The sequence below is a fragment of the Rhinolophus ferrumequinum genome, chromosome 13, assembly GCF_004115265.2.
Source record: "Rhinolophus ferrumequinum isolate MPI-CBG mRhiFer1 chromosome 13, mRhiFer1_v1.p, whole genome shotgun sequence".
NCBI lineage: Eukaryota > Metazoa > Chordata > Mammalia > Chiroptera > Rhinolophidae > Rhinolophus > Rhinolophus ferrumequinum.
In genome coordinates this window covers 4,822,979-4,841,413 of record NC_046296.1, presented here as the reverse complement: position 1 = coordinate 4,841,413, position 18,435 = coordinate 4,822,979, and the positions used below count along the sequence as shown (strand labels likewise).

At 45.5% G+C, this 18,435-nt stretch overlaps 2 protein-coding genes across 6 annotated transcripts in view; one reads left to right on the top strand and one right to left on the bottom strand.

The window, feature by feature from the left end:
* The window catches only part of EIF5B (eukaryotic translation initiation factor 5B), a 63,528-nt gene extending 56,131 nt beyond the window's left edge, over positions 1–7,397 (top strand). Inside the window, exons 18-24 of the mRNA XM_033124964.1 lie at positions 879–1,010; positions 2,207–2,338; positions 2,434–2,510; positions 2,620–2,784; positions 4,141–4,279; positions 5,720–5,881; positions 6,163–7,397. Coding sequence (XP_032980855.1) covers positions 879–1,010; positions 2,207–2,338; positions 2,434–2,510; positions 2,620–2,784; positions 4,141–4,279; positions 5,720–5,881; positions 6,163–6,270 — 915 coding nt within the window. The 3' untranslated portion in view covers positions 6,271–7,397. The remainder of the gene's footprint in view (positions 1–878; positions 1,011–2,206; positions 2,339–2,433; positions 2,511–2,619; positions 2,785–4,140; positions 4,280–5,719; positions 5,882–6,162) is intronic.
* The window catches only part of REV1 (REV1 DNA directed polymerase), a 93,066-nt gene continuing 81,967 nt past the window's right edge, over positions 7,337–18,435 (bottom strand). For 3 of the 5 annotated variants that reach the window (XM_033124960.1, XM_033124963.1, XM_033124962.1), the window contains exons 15-23: positions 13,502–13,604; positions 12,228–12,393; positions 11,828–12,030; positions 10,584–10,817; positions 9,856–9,973; positions 9,087–9,307; positions 8,830–8,986; positions 8,497–8,599; positions 7,337–8,188 (exon numbers count right to left, since the gene is read on the bottom strand). In XM_033124960.1, the coding sequence (XP_032980851.1) occupies positions 8,077–8,188; positions 8,497–8,599; positions 8,830–8,986; positions 9,087–9,307; positions 9,856–9,973; positions 10,584–10,817; positions 11,828–12,030; positions 12,228–12,393; positions 13,502–13,604 (1,417 nt within the window). In that variant the 3' untranslated portion in view covers positions 7,337–8,076. The remainder of the gene's footprint in view (positions 8,189–8,496; positions 8,600–8,829; positions 8,987–9,086; positions 9,308–9,855; positions 9,974–10,583; positions 10,818–11,827; positions 12,031–12,227; positions 12,394–13,501; positions 13,605–18,435) is intronic. The other 2 variants (XM_033124961.1, XM_033124959.1) reach the window with 2 other exon arrangements.

Sequence of the window (18,435 nt, the reverse complement as noted above, 5' to 3'; positions counted from 1 at the left end):
GTCTGACTTAGTTCGCTTAGCATCATTATACTCTCAAGATCCATCCATGTCGTCACAAATTTCATCTTTTTTTTTTATCACCGACAACAGATAATTCTAAGATTTACCCATGTTGCATGTAGCTGTGGTTCATTTGTGTCGCGGTGTCATGGTTCATTTGTTCTCCTGATACTGGAACGTGTAGGCGCACCAGGTGAACGTTTTCATTACTGATAGCAGTGCTGTTGCTGTGGGCGTTCTTGAATGGTCTCCCGGTGGTTGCGCAGGTTTCTCCAGGTGTGTGCCTAGGAGTGAATGGCGCAAGTCACTACCTGTGCTTAGCTCCAGTTTTACTAGAAAAGACCTCGCTGTTGTCCAGTGAGTGGAATGTTACACTTCTATTCCAATTTTTAGAATTTCCATTATTTCATATCTTCATCGGCTCTTTGTTGCTGTCAGACTTTCAAATTTTCCCCATTGTTGATGGTGTATAGATTGTTGCTGTTTGGGTTGGCACTTGCCTGAAGTATGGCTGGTCATTATTTCATGTTTATTTAAATTTCCTCCTTTGTGAAATGCCTATTGTGGTCTGGCATTGTCTGTCTTTAGTACAGATTTATGAGTTGTTGGTTTATATAGTCAGGATGCCAGTCTGTTATTGGTTGGTAAGTGTTGCAGCATTTTCTCTTACTCTGTGACTTGTTTTTTTACTTTTCGTTGGTATCCTCAGAAAGAAATAATTTTAATGCTGAATTTGTCAGTCTTTTATTTTGGCCTTTGTGTCTAGTTTAAGAAATCTTTCTGTACCCCAATGTCATGAAAATACTGTCTCTTTCATTATCTCCGCCTGCTAACCGCCTTTCAAATAAAAGTGGTCACAAATGTTTTGATCTCTATAGAACCAGTACGAAAAGCATAAAGAAGTAGAAGCAGCTCAAGGCGTGAAGATTCTTGGAAAAGACCTGGAGAAAACGTTGGCTGGTTTGCCCCTCCTGGTGGCTTATAAAGAAGATGAAATTCCTGTGCTCAAAGTAAGTTATTTTAATTTTTTTCCTCTGAAGCTATTTGAATTGTGTCAGGTGTCAGGAGGGCACACGCTAGGAGTGGTGAATAAAAGGGGTACCTTTGTCTTGTGAAGTCTTGTGGCCTCTTAGCAGACAGTTGCTGTTTCAAATTACTTCAGTTTATGCAATTACGTGAATTGGTGTAAGTGATACATAAACTACATGTACACTAGAATTCTAAAATATACCTTTTATTTAAATAAAAAAATGAAGCAAAAGCTGGAAGTTGCTTATGTTTTAGATAACCTGAATATGTGGACAGAACTAAAGAAAACCTTATTAGGAGTCATCCTAAAGCCCGAGTCCAGCACCGCTTCACGAAAGCACGTGGGGCCAGGTTATTTGTTCACGTGCCGAAGATAAGACAACGCTGTTCCCAGCCCAGGGCTCGTCTAGGTACTGGGACCACCGTGGTTCTTTAGCAGCATCAGGTCGCAGCCCTCAGGGAGTCGGCCACCTTGGGGCCACTGAGGGCAGAGCTGGCTTCCCTTTTTGGCCAGTGGCAAGGGTGGCATGGGCTTCTGTGTCTTACTGGCACCAGTGTGGTCGTTTTACTTAGAATCTCTTCATCTCCAGAGGAGCGATGGCAGAGGAAACGGCTGCAAGCTCAGGGTGTTCCGTAGTTAAGACCGTCAAGCAGGGCGTTTCGGTATCTTAACACATTTCATTTGTGTCCTGCTTTTAACTTTTAAAAGATTCGTATTTATTATTTCATTCCGCTCACCTATCTACCTTATTTGCCACATGGAGCAGAGGTGAAATACCAGGGGTGCCAAAAAATAATGTATACACGTGACTTGTATTCATCTTTTATTGGTATATATTGAGTATTACAATTTTAATAGATTTTTCCTTTCTTAAAATGTGTATACGTTTTTTTGGCACCTTCTGTATATTTCAATGTTAGTAAACCTCAGACAGACACAGAAGGGGATACAGCTTGGATACAGCCCCAAGCCCCTCCTTCTTCCCAGCTCAGGTGCCGCTCTGCCTCGCTCTTTGTGGTTTCGTGTTTTTAGATAAATACTTCAGATAAAAACGCTCCGTGGTTTCATGTTTTCAGATAAATACTTCATGAAAAAGAGAAACACAGCTTCATTCTAGCTAGGCTGCTGATGACAGAGATGTACTTACAACCTTGTCAAATCCGATTTCTTTTCAAGGATGAATTGATCCACGAGTTAAAGCAGACACTAAATGCTATCAAATTAGAAGAAAAAGGAGTGTACGTCCAGGCATCCACACTGGGGTCTCTGGAAGCTCTACTTGAATTTCTGAGAACGTCAGAAGTGCCCGTAAGTAGCCGCGCCCAGCCAAGTCGGGTTGTGTGGTTTGTGGTGTCACTTCTGTTACTGTCACAGGAGCTAACAGTCGAACTGCCTCTCTGCAGTACGCAGGAATCAACATCGGTCCAGTCCATAAAAAAGATGTCATGAAGGCTTCAGTGATGTTGGAACACGATCCCCAGTAAGTGGTTTCTCTCCTGCTCCACAGGCTTGTTGCCCGCCTGCTGTCCTCACACTTTCCCTGACGCCCCTTCTCACTGGCTGGTCTGTGATGTGTTCTCACCTTTCAGGTATGCAGTGATTTTGGCCTTCGATGTGAGAATCGAACGGGATGCACAAGAAATGGCTGATAGTTTAGGAGTTAGAATTTTTAGTGCAGAAATTATTTATCATTTATTCGATGCCTTTACGAAGTACAGACAAGACTACAAGAAACAGAAACAAGAAGAATTTAAGTAAGTTGGTGATTTTAACTTACTTTGGGTCTTGGGTAATGAAGTTGATTATTGGAGAGTTACCAAATACCAGAAAGGTGTGCAGACGACAAGTGTGGCATTGGCTCCTCTGCCCGAGGCTGGATTCTGAAATGGTCTGACGCACCCCAAGTCCTGTCCACCTACCACGGTCCTGCAGTGCTGGGACAGTCCTTCCTGGAGCCTTTCTGGTTGGTTTTCCATTTTTAATTTGGCAGACCTAGGTCTCATTCATGGCGAGTAGTTGCTACATTTGGTGCCTTTGTCTTGCTTTACTTTAGTTTCTTACTTGGGATTGCATGCAATGGAAATAACAAAATTAGTGTGGAAAATCGGGGAATGAGGCGAGGCATTCGTGGGAGTAAAGCTCATCTGTCCAGCAAACTTCACCGAGTGCCCAGTGCCAGTGGCGCTGTGCAGGCGCTGGATGACTCAGCAGTGACCCTGGCCAGGTGCCCTCCTCTTGGAGTGCAGGGGAGAGAAAGCAGTGAGCACATGAGAAGTGTTGCTGAAAAGCGAAATAAAGCAGTGAAGGGCTAGAAAAGGAGAGGAGAGCTGTGATCGGTCGTGCCATTGGGAGGCAGCTCGCCTCTGAGTAGAGATACGAAGGGAATGAAGTGAGCTGCCCAGACACCGGGGTATCCAGGCAGGACGGCACTGGAAGGCTGTCCTTAGGGACCCATGGGGATGTGAGGTCAGAGTTGGCAGGACCCAGAGCAGGTTAGGCCCCTGTAGCCATTTTAGAGTCAACAATGAGACCGTCAGGAGGCCAGACACGCTGATGGCTAAGGGCAGAGTGGCCACAGGGAGGGGTGGCTCAGTTGGCGGCATATTGATGGTGCTGACTGGTGAACGTTAGGATTTTGATTGGGACACCTACAGGGCGACTTCAATTTGAAGAGGCACTGCTAGAAACTGGAGGCACTTTTCGCATAGGCTTGGTAAGCAGGAAACAGTGGCCTTTTGGATCAGCTGATTTGGGAACATGGTGGGGACGAGGAGGATGTGGTTTGATGCCCGTGTGGTCCCCAGTATAGACCAGACACGTTCCACACCCGACAGGAGGTCCCCCCGCTGAGGTTCTAAGCTCCATCCTTGGGGCAGGGCTCAGCCTGTTAGTCTGGGTGCTCCTGTGAGGCGACTCTGGGCGACTTGGGAAGCACCCAGAGGACAGGGAGGGTGAGCCACAGGTGGCCATGCAGGTGCAGCCTTCCCGCGGTTCCTGGGGCCGAGGAGAGGTGCTCTACCTACTGGGAGAGGCAACCTCACGTTCACCTGGGTTTATGTGTCATGTTATGTCATCTTGAAAATTTAAAAATTCTTTTTCCTCCCTTGTAGGCACATAGCGGTATTTCCCTGCAAGATGAAAATCCTCCCTCAGTATATTTTCAATTCCCGAGACCCGATAGTGATGGGCGTGACGGTGGAAGCGGGCCAGGTGAAGCAGGGGACCCCCATGTGCGTCCCTAGCAAAAATGTAAGTGCCAGTTGTACTTGACAAAAATGTGCCATCTCTTAAAGCAGTAAATGGGAGTCAGAATGGTGACGGACAAAAACTTAAACCAAGCAGAGCTTGTTACCTTTTGTAACTTATTCCTCAGTCTTGCTAAATATCAGCCTTGATTCTTGGCACCTGATACTAGTGCTTCAGTTAATGAAAATTGCAATTTACAGTCCTCATTCACATTTCACCAGCTGTCCCCCAAATGGCTTTAATAACGCCCCCTGCTGACCTGGTCAGGACCCCTTTCAGGCGCACTGCCTTTGGCTGTGACGCTTCAGTCTCAGTCAGGAACAGGCGGGTCCTTTCTGATGAGTCCAGACCATTGTGTTAGATATCTCCCAACTTGGATTTGTCTGACCATTTCCCCACGACTAGACACAAGGTTAATTAACAAGGACCCTGCATAGTGTCCCCTGTACCTTGTGCATTTCACTGTCGCTGATGCTGACGACTGAGGAAGGTGCATGCTGTCGGCATCTCTGTTAGAGACAGCTTTCCCCCCTTTGTGGTCACTAAGTAATCCATGGGGTACTTTGTGTCTGAGTCTCCTGTTTCTCAGCCTTTGTCCCAGAAGCTTCATTAACATTGACAATCCTTGTACAAATCAATTATGACATAAGTGGTCGCGAAATAGTGACCCTCCCCTTCTGTAAACGATGTTTGTCTCCCTGACCTTCCTTTCCTTTAAGTATCTATACACCCAGTTTTTAAAAATCTGGTGTGTTACAGTCCAGTACAATATGCCAGATTGGGAGCCATTCAAGCTGGCTCCTGTGCCCTTGCCACATGCTTTGGGCATTTTCTTCCTTTCTGGGGCAGTAAGATACCCCCAACCCAGTTCCTTCGGTGGTGAAGGGTAAATGCACCTGGGAGCCCTCACCCCGCTGCCATTTCAGTGGGCTGAGCTAGGATGCTCACTGCAGCCATGACCTCCTGTGGGGCTGTGGCCACACCGAGCTCCCTGTTCTCTCTTCCCCTCCTGGGTGTCCCAAGGCAGGCAGCAGAGGCATTCGCCGCCCGCCCAGAACTGTAATAGAATAGGTTGGTCATTACTCTCAGAAGGAAATGCAGAATTCTAACCACGACCTCCAGGGTTCACGTGTCCCCAGCTGCATCTGACCGTCCCTGCTCCCTGCCCCCACTTCGAAGCTCATTTCTGCTTGACCTGCTGTTTCCTTTTGCTACGACACCTGTCATGTTGGATTGACAGGGCGCTTTCTGTTTCCCAAAGCACATCAATGATTCCCTTGTCCCCTGTGGAGACCCTGAGTGATTATGGAGGGTCACAGAGCCAAGGCTTTGAACTTGCCCTCTGCTCAAAAACAGCTTCGATCTCAGCTCTCCAGCTGAGAGAGTGCATGTGACTGGCAGGACTTCTGTGCTCACATTGTAGTTTCTGTCCTTATTTTACAGTTTGTTGACATTGGAATAGTAACAAGTATTGAAATAAACCATAAACAAGTGGATGTTGCAAAGAAAGGACAAGAAGTCTGTGTCAAAATAGAGCCCATCCCTGGTGAATCTCCCAAAATGTACGGGAGACATTTTGAAGCTACAGACATTCTCGTCAGTAAGGTGAGTCTCTGCCCAAGTGGCTGTTTGAGGGGGGGTGGGGGAGTCAGCTCTGCTCTGGTCACCACCTCTGGTGCAGCTCTGAGGGCTGGGAGTCCTGTGCTTTGTCTCTGAGGAAAGTGCCTTAGACCTCCTCCTGGACTCACCCAGCAGAGGTGGGACAGGCCGGCAGCACTGCCTGGGCTCCCTGAGTACCACCAGGTGACACGATGGGGCCACCTGCTCTTCTCAGGCACTTGTTGGTTACATTCTGTCCTGTCTGCTGTTTGTTGCGGACCTTGCAGATCAGCCGGCAGTCCATCGACGCCCTGAAGGACTGGTTCCGAGACGAGATGCAGAAGAGCGACTGGCAGCTTATTGTGGAGCTAAAGAAAGTATTTGAAATCATCTAATTTTTCCACATGGGGCAGAAATCGGAGTAAATGCAAGAAAAACAAGACAAAGTAGATGGACGTATGTGGACACTGATGCACTTAAGTATGGAAGGAAAAAAATAGATGTATAAATGTTTTCCATGAGAAACCAAGAAACTTACACTGGTTTGACAGTGGTCGATTACATGTCCCCACAGCTCCAACTGCCTGTGTGCGCCCAACCCTCTACTGGCTGCTGTTTTAAAGTTTGCCCTTCCCCAAATTTGGATTTTTACTACAGACCTAAAGCTCTTTCAATTTTATACTGATTAAATCAGTACTGCAGTATTTGACTAACCAGGCTTCTACAGGTTTTGTGATTATTGGGGCTTTTTTGATGTAAGAAATACTTCTTTATTTATGCATATCCTCCTAGTGATTTTTTCCCCCCAGCATTCTTCTGCCACATGTCCTTAGAGGAGTTTTTTAAAATAGAAAATTAGGCATTCTGGTATTTTATCTGCCTTGTGTGAAACCATGGTGTAAAGCATAGCTGGCTGCTATTTACTGCTTGTCTAGTCAATGGGAGTCCACTGTAATCAGCACAACTCTGAACCACCAATAAAGAAAAAGACCTTCACTGGTGAGCTGTTAGGCTCCGTGTTAGCACAGCTTCTCCCCCACAGTCACCAGCTCTTCTAAGGAAGAGAAGTATTTTATTAACGATCCTACTGTGTGCAGTAGCACATGTTAACATTAGGAATTTTTATACACCAATCTTGGTCTATTTTGTCCTAGAAAATTCTATCGTACATATTACATTTTCTGATGAGACACTCAGCAGGGAATGAACTATTTGGGCTTAGTGCTTTCTAAGTTTTTAGATCATAATGATTTAAGCCTATTCCTGATCTAATTAGAGCTAGTTTGGTTTTCCTGCAGGAAAGTGGAAAGTGGGTCCCCATGAGGATGTAGTCCTTTCCCAAATGTTAGCACTAGATTAATCCTTATTACATCTCTAATATCTGACTACCTATTTAACAGTGTTGAATGAAGTCAGTGTGGGCTGTTTGAAGAAAATGTTCCGAAGTACTCAACTGGCATAGAATTATAAACTGTTTTTGGAGTGTGATGGCATAACGTAACATAAAAACACTTGATGCACATTTGAGAATCTCCCATTCTTCATTATCATTGCAGTTTCTCAAGGGCCAATAGAGGCAAACGTAACACCTCTGCACCATCTGTGGGATATAATTTTCCCAGGAAAAACCACCTTTAATTGTGTGTAGTGTTGTAATTCAACATATGTCAATTCCTCCACTGGGAAGAAGTAAAGATTTTCTTAACATGCTCCTGTGTTCATGGATAAGATTGTTTAGAGGCTTTACCCTCACTTGGAAGACGTGAAACCCCAGCCTGACCTCTCAGGAATAATTACAAAGCTTAGTATGGAGTCTAACAGTCTGGCTTGGAGGTTTTTGGCCTGTAAGTATAATAAACAGTTCAGGATTTGTTTCCTAAAGGATTCACAAAAAGGAACCTGTACAAAATATACATACAGTTCTTTATTAAACAACTGTAAACACTTCACTGTAAAAATCCATAAAACTTTATAAACAAACATTTTGTAAATAGAATCTATACTACAGTAAAAGAATTAACACAATTATTTACATGCAATACTGACAAATTTGGCACTTATTGAAAAGAAATGTACAAAACACTTGCTCAAAAAGAAATTTAAAATTATAAAAACTTGGAGCATTACTATCATGCACTTTGCAAATACCGCACAAGCACTTATGGCACAGCCAGCGGCGAGCATAGGCTCTCTGCTAATATTCAGGTGACTTTTAATGTGCTCCCATAAGTTTGTTGTAAAACCACCTGAACATTGTCAAGAATAAAGTCAAACGCCATATTCCAAACCGACTCCACCGACTGCTGCATCAACCTGAAGGTGGGAAAGAAGAACGTCAGGAAGGACTGGTGATTCCTTCAAGCATCAGGTGAACAGAGCTTTAGAGTTTAAGGCTTTTACCGTTTTACTTTCTATCGTCTTAAACTACGTAAACCTTGAGGGGAATGATCTCATTTTGACCTTATTTACTAGCCAGTTAATCAGTTAATGTCCTCCTTTTTCATTAAACCTAAAGAGCACTTAATGCAACTGGTGCCAGAAAGTACAAACCTCAGCACCTCACCTCCCTCGATTAGCCCTTGTGACATGCCACTTCTTCTTCTGATAAAAGTACTAATTACCTTTTCATGTATTTTATGACTAGGTCCAGTTTTTCCAGGTCTTTCTCCTCTATGAGGTCAGTACAGTATTTCACAACTTGCAGAATGTCTTCTTCCATTGGTTCTAGAGAGGGGAGAAGCCTAGTGAGCAGCGAGCTGCAGGGTTACGGAGACCATGTCCCCACCCTTGGGCTCCGTGAAGGCCCAAACCTGAAATGAAAAGGCAGCTGGCTGCTCCGAGCTTATTAGGTTTAGGACAGTGAGCTCCCTGTGCAGTGCAGCCTGTTCCTGTCCTGGAACCCCAGCACCATTACACACGTCACTTTGCAGCTCCCGCCCGCCGTCCAAGCCAACCTGAAATGGTGGTGATCCACTCTCTGAGCAACGTCTTCACGTCACTGAACTCCACCGCTCCAGCCAGGTTGGGGGCCGGGGGTCTAGTGCAGCCAGACGGCACAGGCTGCAGATCACCAAGGCCTGGCACGCCGGACGGGGAAGTGGAGCGTTCTCCCTGTGGAGCAAGCACGGGAGAAAATGTTACGCTCACAGAACATCAAGTACAGTAAGACGCGGTAAAAAGGTCAGTGTAGAGAGCGTAACAAAAGTATTACCAGAGGTTTCTCAGGAGTAGGACCTTCGTGTTTCAGAAAGCCGTCGATCAGCCTTTGGGGATCCCCGCAGGTCCCTGGCACAATTTTAGCAGGACTATTCGGCAGCCTGTTTTTCAGAGGACTCTGAATCTTTTGGGGGGAACTCATGGGATATTTCTTCTTGTTTCGTCTCTTTTCTTTCACTGCTGCTGGTTTTAGCTGAAGTAATGGATTCTTTGGCACTAAAAGAAAAGCATAACGCTGACCCAAAGCTTCTGGACAGCGCATGGGTGCTCTCCTCCCAGGTGCAGCCCTCCGCGCATGTGAACGCCCAGCAAGGCCTCGGGCAGGCTCTCTGTCTCCTAGTGTCTCGTCACGCCCTCCCCTGCCCTTGGGAACACGGCTGCTCTGCAACGGGGTGCTCAGAACGACGAAACGAAGCCCAACAGCTCAGCAGGCCCTGTTTGTACAGTGAACGTGTGTGATCCAAACCCTTCAGATTTTGTTTTCAACCTACATCCTTTGGCGGATCAGCCTCAAAGGACAGTGGGCTTGACAAGTATTCCAGAAGATGTCTGGTAATATCTTGTTCAGGTTGTTTTTAAGTCAGGAAGTTAAAGATGCAAATCTAACGGGGACTGGAATTGGTACCCACATTGTGTACTTACGGAGCTCTTCCCCCAATAGAAAGGGCTCTTAACATGAGTGACAGCGCAGACCCAGGCCCTCGCCACCACAGTGCTCACACAGCACTCACTCCATCTTTGTTACGTGTCACTCCGGGGCTTACCGGCCGCGCTGGCTGCCTGCTGCTGAGCGCTCTCGGCCTGCCTGTGTCTTTGATCATACGCTGCTCTCAGCTCCCTTTGAAGTTCAGCAGGAAGTGCAGCGAACACCTCAGGGTCCACCTAGTGGAAAATAAGGTTCAGTCAAACCTGAGTTGATTCTGTACACCAGCTGGTTGTTCACAGAATAGATTGTTTTTAAATCCTACTTTTCCGACCTGCATGAATTTTTAACAGGCCCTCAATATCAAGGCTCATTAAATCCTCACAAGGTTGGAAGAGGAGAATAAGTAAAATTTTGAATATGAAATTAAAAACACAAAACCAAAAAACCACAGACCGACCAGGGACAAGAAAGCAGGCTCGTGTGATGTTTCTGGAACATCCGACTTGGACTGCTCTTGTCCCCAGTGTGGGTGACACGCCTGCACCCTGCTCGAGTACAGCCCAGTGGTCTGGCCAGAGGAGCAGGAGGTGTCTTCTGGGGGGAAGCCGGGAGCACCGCCCACCACGGTCTCCCTCGTCTGCCCTTGGCAGCCACACACGGTTGCTCCAGGAGAGGCTGCTGGGACTGGCCTGTAGGTGAGATGAGCCAGTTCTGCCCCCAACCCCCAAGGGGCCTGGTGTAGACTCCTTAGAGTTTGGGGTGCAAAGAAAAGGGGACATGCCAGAGCTGGAGTGGGACGGGTGAGAATATTTAAACTATGGCAGGAGGCCCCAAAATTGAACTCACCTGTGAAAATGCTGGAAGGGTTATTACATTAATTCCTGTGTCAATGTTAGATTCTTGAGGTTCTGGTATTTGTAACAAAACTGTCCCAACTGGTTGAGGCAAAATTCCTGTACTACAGCCGTTTACTGGTTCGTTCTTTCTGTCACCACGCGGTTCTGCCTGCTGCATGGCACAGACTTGCTCTACTTGTTCCCGGAGATCAGGGGGAAGTGCTTCTAGAACGGACTGATCGAGCTGTAACATACATCCGTATGGGCCGCAGTTAGGTCGTGCTCAGAGTTACTGTATCACTTTCAGGTGCAGATAACCAGGCTAGAAAGCACGTCTTTGGAATATCTCAGCCTTTTGCCACTAAACCCGAGTAACGATGTGTGGACTGGGGAGATGAGAAGTACACAGGACCAGGTGAAGTCCAGACACACGCTGAAGCCCACAGGAGGAGCAGACAGAGCCTTCGTCAGACCCCACCCAGGGGCAGGGCACATGCTGAAGGCATATGTCACGTTTCTGGGTCTGGAGTTCACCTTTCAGACAGGAAACTGCCCCCAAATCCAAGTAATTCTAGTCTCATGGCAACCAGCTAGGAAAAGGAATTCCAGAAGCTAACTTCTCTGGCCTCCATACCAGAATCCTCTACTCCTTTGGCCAGGTCTTCCCGCTGCCCATACATGCACGTCGCTCAGGAAACACACAGGCCGCGCCCTAGGCTGGGTCCGCCAGGAGCAACCATTTCGGGGTAACTCCCAGCAAGTGGGCCGCGTGCACATGCATCACATTCCCTTCCCTGGTCTCAGCCTCCTGCTCAGCGCAGCTTCCAGCGCTCAGGATGCCTGGAGTGAGCATCCCAGCAGTGCCCCCTCAGAGCCCACAGCTGCCAAGGGAGTGTGTCCGTCAAGAACATCGCGCTCTGAGGGCACGGCTGGCACGTGCTGCGAGAAAAGCCTCTGACCTACGGCCTCCATGAATCACAAAGCTGCATGTTGTCACGAAGGGGTGACGTGGCTGTGACATTGCACAGAACTAGCTCTCACCCATGTTTTAAAATTTGGAGGAATTACAAATCTACAAAAGCACAATCTTTCACCTAAACCGATTATTTCCCTTTTGGAATTCAACACCATGAGCCATCCTAACAAGTCACCCTCTTTCCCTTCCTTGACTTTACTGATAAAGAAATTAAAAGTGCCATTCTACTGTAAAGCTACTCGAGCACTTAAACCGTATTTAGAACTACAGAAATATACCTGGGAAGGTGACGGGACCTCTATGCTCAGGTTAAGTCTTGATTTGAAGCTGACGGGAGAATGCAGACCATTCCACTTTCCCAAGGACTCAGCTTTGCTAGTGGCAGGACTAGTACTTGGCGTCACATGTGTGGGAATAGATGGTAAGAAAGTGCATGTTCTGGAGGCCGATGATACTTCCAGATCCGTGGCGGCCACAAATACTGAAAGGACAGGAAATACATAAAATAGTCTCTTCCGATCATTTGGGAAAGTGGCGGCCCTTCAATCAACAAGTGTGATTAGTGTTCCTAACGCAGGGGGGCAGTTTGTTTCTTAAAGGTCACACAGCCATGCCAGACGACTTTTACGTTATCAGCCTGCCTAAGGATTAAGAGGCACCGAGACGAAAACCACTGACCTTCCCTGTGCTCCCCTTCTGTGGATTTCTTAGCTTTCTGAACTTGGAAGAGATCGAGGACAGAGTGAGACCCAGCAGGAGACTGGCCTGGTTGACCTGATGGGCGACTGGGGCACGTGGATGCGTTGGGATTAGCTGGGACCAACTGGTTCACGTGAATCCCAACCTGAAATCAAAGAAAGAATATGTTTCTAGGAGAAATAAAGCAAGATAAGACATGAACTCAACTGAACAAGATTCTCAGCTAATCCTCTTTTTACCTCTTCTAGATTCTGTTTCTAGAATATAAGGTTAAATGAAAGGATTCAAAAGCCTCTACATGATTACAAAAACGACTTGTATATTAGCTAGTAAGCAATTATTGCCCTAACTTATCAAGTAGCCATTTCTACCCAAATAAACCACAACGTCTTCAAAACCAGAAAATCCAAGAAAATGGGATGGTGTATCCACTGAACTTCTAGCCAGCTAAGTTTTTAAAACAAGATTACAAAAAATTTAAATAGGGGACAGTGTATATCTGCAAGTTTACTTCATATAAAATGCTATGAAGCTATGGGTTGGTGGTGGAGTGGGCACCTGTCCAAGCAAGCACCCCAACACCACCATAAAACCTTAGGACACTCCTGAGAGGTTTAATCATGGCTGCCTTAAGCAGCTTTTTAATCGTTCCACAAAACCCACACCAAGCCAGTTAACTACCCTTTACTTGTGTACACAAAAACACCTGAACTGACCAAGGTTAATCTTTTAAGAACTTAAGGTGTTTATGTTTCTGATGCCTTCACACTCATCTGTTCCAAAGGCATCTTCACATGCCTGTGGTAACATCTCCCTTCTAGATCACCCTTCATCAGACATGCGAATAAATTTCTGATTTAAAAGGACCTTGCAGGTAACAAGAATTTGCAGATTCACTCCTCCCAATTCCATCTACTTCTAGGGGAGTAGATGGAAGGTGAACGGGACGCAAGATAATGTGTGTAAAGTAAGTCCTTGGTTAATTAAAAGAAAGGTGCTGCAAAAACTCAAGATATAAAATTTCTATTCTAGATGGAAAACAAACAGCTTTCAGAACAAATTTGACTCTTCTCTGAAAAATAAGGAGATCAGGTCAGATGAGAAAGTTGAGTTTTTCAGTTTCTATTCTGCTTGTATTATATCAAAGCAGCTGAAACCTGCAAATAAATACCTACCCCACCATAACGGTTCTCAGATCAAGCCTGAAATGACAAAAACATCACAGAAAGGATTTTAAAACATTATATACTCACCCCTCTCATGTCCGATATGTTTAGTTTCATTGTATGAAACATGCTCAGTGTTGCCTTTCCAATTACTTTTGCACTATCTGTTGCCTGGTCAAGAGTTATGGTCCTGTAAGTGGTAGAATTAACTTTTTAAAAGGAACAAAAGCTGCATTCCATATGTATTCGCTAGTATCTCAGTAGAACTGAACTGTTTAAAGAGTTACAGAAAAGTTGTAAAAAGAAGCTACAAAAATTTAAAATAATTAAGTACTAAATATAATCCTTAAAAAGGAATGAGATAGTCTTCCTTCAAGGAAGCAATTATACCAAATTAATTACATTGGCAGCAAAAGAAAAAGCATATAGAACATTGGGACTTTAAGATAAAAACTAATAGGAGACCTGATCAACTAAAAATAAGTTGGTATTTACTTTTTAAAAAAATGTATTTTAGTTAATACATATACAAATTTAAACATAACATGTTGCAACTAAAGCATGAATGATAAGTACAATGTTTTAGATTGCAAGCAGTTTTGGGTTCCAAGGTTATCTATGTTGAAATCTGGCTAATATTCAGAAAAGAAAGATGAATCCCCTGTATTTTAGTTCTTGACACTCTTCATTTTGTAGGAGGTAAAGCCTTGCTTAAGTTCAGCGTGTGAATCTGCTCATTACAATCCCACTTCCTGTCGGAGGCCCTATAAATGGATGAAGGTGCGGAGAGCTCTGATGAAGGCTATGGCGGTGCCCTGTCTAAGCCTCGCGAGGCTGGAATCAAGTTCTCAGATCTGTAAGGACGTGCCAGCACTACGAGGGGCCACAACACGAGGGGCCACAACACGGTTACTATGTTGTTTTTTTCAGGACCATGAGGACACTACGTATTCATCTATGAAAAGTACTTGTTTAAGAAAACCATTTGCAAAATATTGATTTGTTACCTAATAATTACCTTCAATTTATTTCTCACAGATAAATACAGAATAATTTAAAAGCAAGATTTTTACTGGACCACAGTGGCTTAAACATGTGTACCTTCATTTCTTTCTCAAACGCCACTGACCTGACTTAAAATGATTTTTTAAAAGTATAAACTCTTAAAAGATAGAAAGGGTAGAGGCAGACACAAGAGAAGAAAAAACACTAACCATAAATTACAATACTGAAAACAACTCAGTAAACGGGAAGTTGCCAAATGCCTGCTAAAAGCCCACAGCAAGGCACCAACTTGAGATGAGCCATTTTCGGCACTGTAACTAGAGGTACCAGGTTATCTAGGAGGGAGGAGAGAACGGGGCTGAGAATGTACAGAAGTGGCTGCTCACAGATCCCCTCGCTCCTTTGTGGAAGACTTACTACGACCAACAAGCCCTGGGACCTCCCGCACAGCTAAGGCAAGAGTGAGGCACCTCCGTCACAAGACGCACACCCCCTCCCCACCCAGACCCCCTTTCCTACTGGGTAACCAGAATGCACCCAGCCCTGAGGCAAGAGACTGGAGGTTTCATTCTGGGGAAGCTGAGGAGCCAAACAGAAAAGATGGCGAGATGGCCAATTGGCAGTGTAACCCAACAGCATGCCGCTCCCACCGCTCCACTACGCGGAGCCAGTTGTCTACACCTCCCACCAAGAGTCCAGAGGTTTCACATCACAGCAGTTCACATATGAAGAGACAGCCAAGAACTATCAGACCGATAAATCCGTGAAGAAAACCTCCCATATAAAAGACAGCAGCCAAGACAGACAAAAAGGAACTTGGAGAAAGTCTGACAAGAGGACTAGAAAAGTATTTAAGAGCAAAGATAGAATACTGCATCTGTGAAACAAGACATGCTAGGAATGTTTAAACATCCAAAGAATAAAACAAAAACACTCAGAAATTTAAAATGTTACTAGAAACAAAAAATTTAATATTGACAAAATACCTGACACAAAGACAAAGACCAAACAATAACATTCCAGAAGCCCAGAGATAACAGAGAAGATCCTAGAAGTTCCTGAGGGAAAGAACAAACCCTGTAAGAAACAGGCAATCAGAAGAGCACCGCCTCTCCAGTGGTGATCCTGAGAAACGACGGAGCCTTTACATGGTCTGAGGAAAAACGATTTCTAACTCTAAGTGACATTTACAGCCTTTAAGCCAGCAAAACCAGTGAGCATGAGGACAGACACACAGGGTGAAAACAATTTACATTCTTCCTCAGTAAGATACGAGGAGGGGGACAAGGATCCAGCACAGATCACAGAAGGGACCCGCATGACTCCCCCTTTGCAGGAGGTCTTAAAATAAACCACTCTAGACCGGAGCTGCGGGTGAGGGGAGCAGGGAACAAGAGGCCTCCGGAAAAAAGATCAAACCAGTAGATTGCTGATACAGTGAAATGTACTGGAAGGGAGTTGGGGGCTAAACTGACAAGTTCACAAAAAAGTAAGCAAAACAAGACAGTAACTCCAGGAAAAACCAATTCAACAGGAAAAGAAAGTGACCATAATGGACGATTCGATCAGCTCTGTACAGTATGCACATGGTCATAATGCAACACTAGACAGTGATTGAACCAAAGTCCATCGACTTCACTGGGGCAAAGGAAACAGGCGCACAGGGAAAGACCAACAGCAATGGGAGAGAATAAACCCTCATCTACAGTAAGAAAGTCAGTAAATAGCTGCAAAAGTGAAACAAACTAGAAACAGCAGTTGAACTATGTATCTAGAAACATGGATGTAAATACCAGAAGAAACCATTAGAAAGTTGAAAATGGCCCCCAGAGCTGGGACTGAAAGCTCTGTGTGTGTGACACCTTTTCAACTGCACTTATTAAAAACACATACACAAAAGAACTCTTAAGGTGGAAAAAATTCTTTTCCTACAAGGAAAACAAAAATTTTCCTAAGTGATAAGCCACAGACCTCAATGTACAGTGGCTCTTTGACATGCAACTGAAAATCTGTCACTTCTGTTGACAGTATTATCACGTATCGGGATCTGTACGTCACGACTGCCATGTAGCGTCTAAGGCCAGTTACAAGATGACAGAATGACGGAATGTGGCGCACACTCCTTTAGTCAGACGACTGCAGGGGCCCACACACTGTTCTGTAAAGGGGCTGGCAGTAAACAGCTGGTGCCTACGGGTCCCTTTCCGCATTCTTCACTTTTCACAACTGTTTATGTAAAAACCATTCTCCCTCACGCCAATCATATAAAAATAGGCCACAGGCTGGATTTGGCTCACAGGAAGCAGTTTGTAAACCCCTGAGTTAGAGGAAATAGAAGGTCAATACTGTAATTTTTCATAATTGCTCACCTGACGCATTGATGTAGTTATGTAACACCAGCATGATGTCAGGTTAAAGTTAAAGGCTTATGATTGGTCTACGATTTGGTGACACTGATGACATTTGTTTCAATTAATCATGTACCCCTTTTGCATCATCACGTCTCATCCAAAGTTAGTATTTTAAGGACACAGCAAAATATAGTTTCGGACTGTGTGTACTAAACAGAGTCCTTACCTTGTTAGAGAGAAACACTGAGATACTGTGAAGAAATGATACAGCATCTGAGGTTTGCGTCACAGTAACGGGAAGGGGACGAAGCCCGGTGTAGTGAGCTAACAGCTATCACTGGAACCAGGTGATGGGTACATGGGGGTCATTATACTATTCTTCCTACTCTTGTGTACGTTTCAGGTTTTCATAAACCTTTCCCCCCCCCACTCTGGTTCAAGCTGTTTCTCAGTCTAGTTGTGTAGGACACAGCTCCCTGCCCCATGCTGGGATTATGAGCCTTGTGCTCCCACAGCTGACGCAGTCGGTCGTCCGTCGGCCACTCACAGCAGCTCTTGGCATATCTCGCCGGCTGCTGGCCGCTCACGCTGGCCACCGGCCACTCCTGGTAGCCCATGGCAGCTCACGGCAGTTCACGCCGACCTCCGGCTGCTCACGGCAGTCCAGCTCCAGGGAGAGCTGTTGTTCACAGTCTTAGCTGTAGAGGGCGCAGCTCACTGGCCCATGAGGGAATCCAATGGGCGACCTTGGCGTTAGGAGCACGGCACTCCAACCACCTGAGCCACAGGGCCAGACGGCCCCCCCTTTTTTTTTTTCTTTCCCTTTTTTTTTTTTTTTTAACGTTTAGGACCAAAAAAGGAACAAATACCAACAACAGCAAGCAGATACGTGCTTACAAGAGCTGAATGAATATTATCCTGAGTTAGGGGAAAGATAGTAATAATTAATCCCAGCTTTTTAAAGGTTGTAGCTGGATATTTGGAGAACCTGGATTTTCCAAAGAGGATGACATGAAGGCCTGTTTCTAAGTAAGACATGACAGGGTGAGCCCCCGGACACTGGAAGGCTCCACAGCGCACAAAGCTAAGTGACTATGAGACATTTAAAACTGCAAATACATGGGGCCAGCCCAGTAGCTCAGGTGGTTGGAGCTTCGTGCTCCTAATGCCGAAGGCTGCCGGTTCGATTCCCACAGGGCCAGTGGGCTCTCAACCACAAGGATGCAGGTTCGACTCCTCGACCCCTGCAAGGGATGGTGGGCTGTGCCCCCTGCAACTAAGATTGAACACGGCACCTTGAGCTGAGCTGACACTGAGCTCCCGGATGGCTCAGTTGGTTGGAGTGCGTCCTCTCAACCACAAGGTTGCCCGGTTCGACTCCTGCAAAGGATGGTGGGCTGCGCCCCCTACAACTAACAACGGCAACTGGACTTGGAGCTGAGCTGAGCCCTCCACAACTAAGACTGAAAGGACAACAACTTGACTTGGAAAAAGTCCTGGAAGTACACACTGTTCCCCAATAAAGTCCTGTTCCCCTTGCCCAATAAAATATTAAAAAAAAAAAAAACCCAAAAAACTGCAAATACAGCAACAGGAAACTACCTACTACCAGTTCTCCTCCCAAAGGAAAATTACTTCATTTCTGGACGATCCTGTCCATGCATT